At 38.6% G+C, this 7,210-nt stretch overlaps 2 protein-coding genes across 2 annotated transcripts in view; one reads left to right on the top strand and one right to left on the bottom strand.

Annotated features, from left to right (window-relative positions):
• Positions 197-5,542, top strand: LOC107638702 (inositol transporter 4). The gene is made up of 6 exons (XM_016342065.2): positions 197-678; positions 751-821; positions 1,087-1,422; positions 1,520-1,627; positions 2,222-2,827; positions 3,190-5,542. The coding sequence occupies exons 1-6, from the start codon at positions 546-548 to the stop codon at positions 3,682-3,684; spliced, it is 1,749 nt and encodes a 582-aa protein (XP_016197551.1). The 5' UTR covers positions 197-545; the 3' UTR covers positions 3,685-5,542.
• LOC107638704 (U-box domain-containing protein 4) overlaps positions 5,968-7,210 on the bottom strand; it is a gene marked incomplete in the record, with an annotated part of 2,312 nt that continues 1,069 nt past the window's right edge. Inside the window, 2 exon segments of the mRNA XM_016342066.2 lie at positions 5,968-6,274; positions 6,640-7,210. Coding sequence (XP_016197552.1) covers positions 6,212-6,274; positions 6,640-7,210 — 634 coding nt within the window.

Here is a 7,210-nt window from a genome sequence, read left to right as displayed (position 1 = left end):
TTGTTACTCTTTTTCTTTTTTTTTTTTTTTATTCCATTGCAATATTGCTACCGTCCTGAGCCAAGAGACTTGAACTTTAACAACGGCACTCGCGACTTTATTAGAACAGGAATAAGTTTCAACCGATCCAATTAAATATTTGCATTTAGTTATTTTTAGAAAGAATATAATTTTAACACACTACTAATAGAAAACTGTGTAAAATATCTTCGAATTAGAATTAAACCCTAATTAAAAATGTCAAATTATTGGTCATACATTTTGAACGTGAAGGTCAAAATCTTTCTACGCAGATAAGGCATACAAATTAAATCAAATTATTTAAGAACAGTTTCTATAAGTAACGCAAGGGTTGTTTCAAGTTTCAATTTTTATGGAATTCTTTAGTATAAAAAATGAGCAAGAGTTGAGAGTTGAGAGTTGAGTGTTGAGTGTTGAATATTGACTAACGAGTAACGTGTTTTCTTCCGGGTTTGCAGAACTTGCACTGCATTGGTTGTGTCTGATTTTCACAGAAAGCGAGCATTTTTCAACCTCCATCAACAATGGAAGGTGGTCAACAGAGTGCAGACAAGACGGAGTTCACAGAATGCTGGCGGAGATCCATTCAATCACCATATATTATGCGCCTCGCTCTTTCTGCTGGCATTGGAGGCCTTCTCTTTGGTTATGATACAGGTTTTAATAACAGTAACTGTAACACCCCCTTCTTTCATTCCAACAATTCATAATTGTATCTTTTTCCTATAGGTGTTATTTCTGGCGCTTTGTTGTATATCCGTGATGATTTTGAACAAGTTGATAAGAAAACATGGCTCCAGGTATCCATGCATCTTCATCTTCTCATCCTTTTGTTCTTTTCATGTTTAGAGAGGATATCATATGGTTTTATAGTATTTACATGAAAAGCATCTATGGAATTCCGTCATTAGGAGGGAATCAGCCGGGAATTCGCCATCGATTCCGGTGGTGGATACCCTGATTTCTCTTAATTGTTGATTGATCTAATGGGACAAGGCTTTGTTTATGGAAATACTTTGTTGTCATGTGTGTAATTATTGTTATAATTATTCATTGTTTTGGCAGGAAACTATTGTGAGCATGGCTGTTGCAGGAGCTATAATTGGTGCAGCATTTGGGGGGTGGATGAATGACAAGCTAGGCAGAAAGAAGACACTTTTAATGGCTGATGTCGTGTTCTTTCTGGGTGCAATAGTTATGGCTGCAGCTCCAGCTCCATGGGTTATCTTAATTGGGAGGATTTTGGTTGGTTTGGGAGTTGGCATGGCATCCATGACAGCTCCTCTGTACATATCTGAGGCCTCCCCTGCTAAGATCAGAGGAGCATTAGTCAGCATCAATTCTTTCTTAGTCACTGGTGGCCAATTCCTCTCTTACCTTATCAACTTGGCATTTACCAGGGTATGCAAAAACTGAGAGTGATAGATAAAATGGAACAGATTGAGTAGTTTGATTGATTTATGTTTTTTAATCGATCTTTCAATTTGATTTGTTTAAGGCTCCTGGAACATGGCGTTGGATGCTCGGTGTAGCAGGCGTTCCTGCTTTGGTTCAGTTCATATTGATGTTATCCCTCCCTGAGTCACCTAGATGGCTGTATAGGCAGGTAAATACTAAGTAATTGCCAAGCAAAAAAGTTTCCATGATGGTGAAGATTGAAATTTCCATGCATTAGTCTTGAATGATTCTTAATCTACTGAAATTTATGCTGTCTCTGACAAAATACTCACAGATATAGGTTTGTTTTTTCTTATGTTGAATAGCAAGGACAAGGCTAAGGTTTGATATCTGAATATCTGATACATAATTATGATGAAACTCAGATGTTTGTTAACTTCTTCCTGTGTATCTCATGAGCCACGAGCAGTCTCCTAAAAACCAATGCTGTGAAGGGTTTGCTAACAAATGCCCTTAATTTTTTTTTAAATTTCAAATGAGTATTTTCTCTCATTAGAAACCTTACCAAATCTTATGATTTAAACTAAAATTCCATAATTTTTAACATCTAGCTACTCTGTTGATGTCATGTGAGCTTATATAAGCATATAAAGTTGAAAAATTAATCCCAAATAATTTATTAATAATACATGAGAATGATCAATCATGTGGAGCAAGAATTCTGATTTCATACATCTGCTAACCCCAAAAGAATTTACATTGGTGCCAATTTCATGTATACTAATTTAGTTCTTTTTGGCAGAGTAAGGAAGACGAGGCAAAGCAGATTCTGTCGAAGATTCTTCTCGCCAACGAAGTTGAAGAGGAGATCAAGTTGATGCGTGAATCCATCGAAACAGAGAAGGCAGAGGAAGGCTTGATTGGGCAAAACCTAGGACAGAAACTCAAGGGTGCATTGGCTAATGAAGTTATCCGAAGAGCACTCTACGCAGGCATCATAGTGCAAGTTACTCAGCAGTTTGTTGGCATTAACACTGTCATGTATTACAGCCCTACCATTGTTCAATTCGCTGGAATAGCCTCGAATTCTACAGCTCTTGCGCTTTCTCTGGTTACTTCTGGTCTGAATGCGTTTGGCTCCATCTTGAGTATGCTCTTCGTTGATAGATTCGGAAGGAGAAAGTTGATGCTAGTCTCCATGATTGGCATTATAGTTTGCCTCGTAGCGTTGAGTGTTATATTCAACCTCGCAGCTCACCACTCTCCTACCATTAGTAACAAGGATACCCTCAGCTTCGGTGCAAACTCTACATGCCAGGCTTACACAAAGACTCCGAATTTCTCCTCATGGAACTGCATGCAGTGTTTGCAAGCAGAATGTGCATTTTGTAGCAGCAGTAGTGGTGAAGTAAGTTCTACTAGCTTCCTGTTCAGTTTCATATAATAATATCAAAATTTTTTGTTCACCATTTAATGATGCACAAGTACTATACACAATCATATATGATCGGTACCATGGTAGTATATTTTCAAGAACCGTGTAACCTATTGCATGGTCATATCATGTATGCCTCATGCTTTCCATTGTGTTCCTCCATTCTAAAATATGTCACAGTGAGAATTCGGTATCTTGATATTATCTTATCAATTTTTTTAAGTCAGATATTTTGAACACGGAGAGTATATTACTTGAAAATCTGAAATTTCTCCTAATGATACATAGCTTGATTAAGCAAGACTTAATTCTATATCTTTTTATCTGTGATCCAGTTTCATCCTGGAGCATGTTTGGCATCATCAAAGAGTGTCAGGGGCGTGTGCCATGAGCATCATCGAGTATGGTTTTCGCAGGGCTGTCCAAGCAGAATCGGGATCCTTGCAGTCGGACTCCTCGGATTGTACATATTGGCATACTCTCCAGGAATGGGAACGGTGCCTTGGGTCCTGAACTCGGAGATATACCCATTGAGATTCAGAGGTCTGGGTGGAGGCATAGCTGCAGTTTTCAACTGGTGCTCTAATCTCATTGTGAGTGAGTCATTCTTGAGCATGACAAAGGCATTAGGCTCCTCTGGCACATTCCTCCTCTTTGCTGGATTCTCTTTTCTTGGGCTTTTGGCTATCTATATGTTAGTCCCTGAGACCAAAGGGCTTCAGTTTGAGGAGGTTGAGAAGTTGCTTCAGAAAGGGTTCAGACCTTTCCCATTTGACAAGAAAAAAGAGGATAACAAGGAGAAAGAGCTAAAACAGCAAGGAGTAGTTTGATGCTAATAGCCACTTGTCTCCTTTGCTAAACAACAAAGATAATTGGTTGGCTTTCTTTATCTTTGTGGATGAATTAGTTGGAGGTGAAAAAGCTGTTTATAAATGTCGTTGGGGAATTATCAAGTATCCGTAAATAAGAGGCTTAATTTTCCCGCAAGGTCATGGTTTAGACCTCAATATAATACTTCTGTTGAAGAAAACTATTATTATAAGTGTGTGGTAATTTTAAGTGGACAAGAAACCAAGTATAGTTTGTGAATAATCTTATGAACAATTTCAGTTTTTTTTTTTCTTTCTCTTCTCTTGGTGTCTTTTCCTTTTTCTTTTTGGTTGGTCTTGGAGTCACACCATTGTAGAAACCAAGTTGAAAGTAACTTTGAGTAAGATATTGCAAGATATGGTGGAGTAAGCTCTAAGTAGTGTAGTTGACGAGAAACTCAACAACCCAAGCTTTGTTGAGTTCCGGTAAGTCCCAGGAAACTTCAAATATTTAGATAAACCAAAGAAATCTCATTATCACTAAATAGCTTCACTTTCTGATGATGCAAGCAATCAACCTAATAATAATTTATATAATATTCATACTTTTAAAGTGCATGAACTATACTGCAAACACCGACACTTGATCATTCAAAACTCTGGATTTGAAAGTGCAACCCTCCAAACAAACATCGTGACAAAACATACCTGCTCTGCCAGCTAATTGGTGATTATTAAAAGGGACAATAAGATTTGAAAAGTTAATAGAAAATAAAAAAACAAGATGTGAGATGCTGGATGAGGAAACTTTGTACAACAAAAAATGATGTAATCTTTGGTGGAATTGACTGCAAGGTGGGGCTCTAGGTGCAACTTGGAATCTCATATGGTAGAATACAGCGGTAGTGCCGCTTCGTTCACAAGGACAAGCCACCCGAGGGACCTACAGCATGATCACCACCCAAATTATTCATGAAAACACTAATAATCATGCCCCACTCTCGTCCTTAATCTTTCTTAACACCACCAAACATTTATCTTAAGTTGAAGATCTTTGCGGTAAGATAAGGTACGCAATCTAAATGGCCATTCAGAAGGAGGAAAAGGATAAAAGCTAACTCCAATATTACAAGGCCCATCTTGACTGAATCTATCAGATTCGCTCCTTTTAGGAAATTGATAATCAAGTGTTTTATAAGACTCTTGTCGTTTATAGAATAATTCTTTTGATTTTCTGTAGTATACTGATAATTGTTTGAATAATCACCACACCAACTTGGACCTTGCAGACAATTCTGAATTCTCAACAAGTTTCTGGGTTACCCTGCCTATGTCTTAAGATAAGTACATATTCCGTATTTTCACTCCCAACTTTCCAGCCAATCATAGTCCAAACCTTCAAGGCAAACAGCCATGAAATGAATAATTCCTGGGTATAAAAAAGCTGATACATTTGTTGACTTCGGATATGTTTACTTGGGGGGTTAAAATGAGTTGAAAATTTTCCATGGGTGAACGTCGTGTGTACTTTTTCACCTCATTTTTACCCTATAACTAAACATACCTTACAGAAGATTCTCTCGAATACCAGCTTCAGTCGAGAGTTACATCCAAAGTGTTAAACAGATAGAGTTCATCTAATAGCCTATAAATTAGGCAATGCATTCAGCAACATCCAATATAAGAAACTCAAGCTCTGTTTAGAGTTTAGACCATAGGAGACTATGGACACTAATCACTAAACATTCCAGAGGTAATAGTGTAGTAAAAGGACCGTACTTCCACTAAAAGCAGGAAAATTAACATACAATGATACAATCAGCAACCCTTTTCACAAAACAAGGGTCATTAAAAACAAAGAAAATTTAACAACCTAATTTAAAAAAAAAAAAAAATCCAAACACAACCAGGTAGCTCCAGGGAAACATAACGAATTGAACAAGGGAAAGCAAAATCCCAAACCTAGCTAAAATCCATGCATCTAAGGTGTCAGTCTATTATAACTCGCTAAGCTGCTTCTAAATTCAATAGACATCGTTCAAACTATGTTGGACACACTGTACAAACAAGCAAAACACTATATATACAATAACCAATTACATTGTATAATTAATTACCTCCCTAAGTAGTAGTAGTAATAACTCCACCTTAAGAACTTGAAGACGATGCTTCTTGTCTTGATTCTCTCAAATATCGAAGGAGTGTTTCAGCCTGCAAAGCCAGAAGCAAACATAAGCTTGAATACGAAAAAACAAAGAAAATTTAACAACCTAATTTAAAAAAAAAAAAAAAAAATCCAAACACAACCAGGTAGCTCCAGGGAAACATAACAAATTGAACAAGGGAAAGCAAAATCCCAAACCTAGCTAAAATCCATGCATCTAAGGTGTCAGTCTATTATAACTCGCTAAGCTGCTTCTAAATTCAATAGACATCGTTCAAACTATGTTGGACACACTGTACAAACAAGCAAAACACTATATATACAATAACCAATTACATTGTATAATTAATTACCTCCCTAAGTAGTAGTAGTAATAACTCCACCTTAAGAACTTGAAGACGATGCTTCTTGTCTTGATTCTCTCAAATATCGAAGGAGTGTTTCAGCCTGCAAAGCCAGAAGCAAACATAAGCTTGAATACGAAAGAGGACAGCAAGGAAGAGGGTCATGTAAGATTTAAAAACTAGAATAATAATAAATTAAATAATAATGAGCAAGTTTTCAATCAAAATAGCACAATTTGCGGAGGATGGAAGACCTTCTCCTTGGTCAATTCCATTTCATATGTTGTGAATAACATGAATCACGTGAGCGTTATCAGGTCAAGGCAAGCTAACTGACATTGAACACTTTTGATAAATCGGCGTGTTTCAGTGAATGAGAACTCTTTGATGCAGATATTATAATGAGAAAATATAAGCACAAGATTAAAGAGTAATAAAGAGAAACTAAATAGAGAGACTCCAACTGACCTTGTGCTTAGCTCGAGCAGTACCGGACTGGGAAAGAGCAACGAGAGGAGGAATGGCGCCTTCCCTCACAAGAAACGCTCGGTTGATAGCACTCTCACTACACAGCTGAAGAAGCGTTAATACGGCGAACTCCTTTCCCTTCATCGAACCATCTTCGATCGCTTCAACCAGAGCAGCGATTCCACCTTCCTCCACGATTGCGTCTTTTCCTTCTTGAATAGCTGCTAGGCTGTTCAGCACTACCATAGCCTTCTCCGCCATGCCAGACCCCTGTTCCGCCACAAGCTCTACCAGAGGCCTCACCGCGCCGGCGCTCACTGCCCGCTCCTTGTTCTGCTTCACCGAGCACAGCTTGTACAGCGTCGTCAGCGCGTCCTTCTTCCCGCGGCTGGAGCCGTTCATCAGCAGCGACACCAGTGGCGGAATCGCGCCGGATGCGCCGATCGAGCTCTTGTTCTCCTCCACAAGCGCTAAGCTGAGAAGCGCACACGCTGCGTTCTGCTTCGAGGTTTCTGTTCCTGTCTTGAGCACGTAGATCAGCGACTTCACGGCGCCGGCATTGGTTATCGGC

The sequence above is a fragment of the Arachis ipaensis genome, chromosome B04 (assembly GCF_000816755.2).
Source record: "Arachis ipaensis cultivar K30076 chromosome B04, Araip1.1, whole genome shotgun sequence".
Lineage (NCBI taxonomy): Eukaryota > Viridiplantae > Streptophyta > Magnoliopsida > Fabales > Fabaceae > Arachis > Arachis ipaensis.
This window is presented reverse-complemented; position numbering and strand designations above follow the sequence as displayed.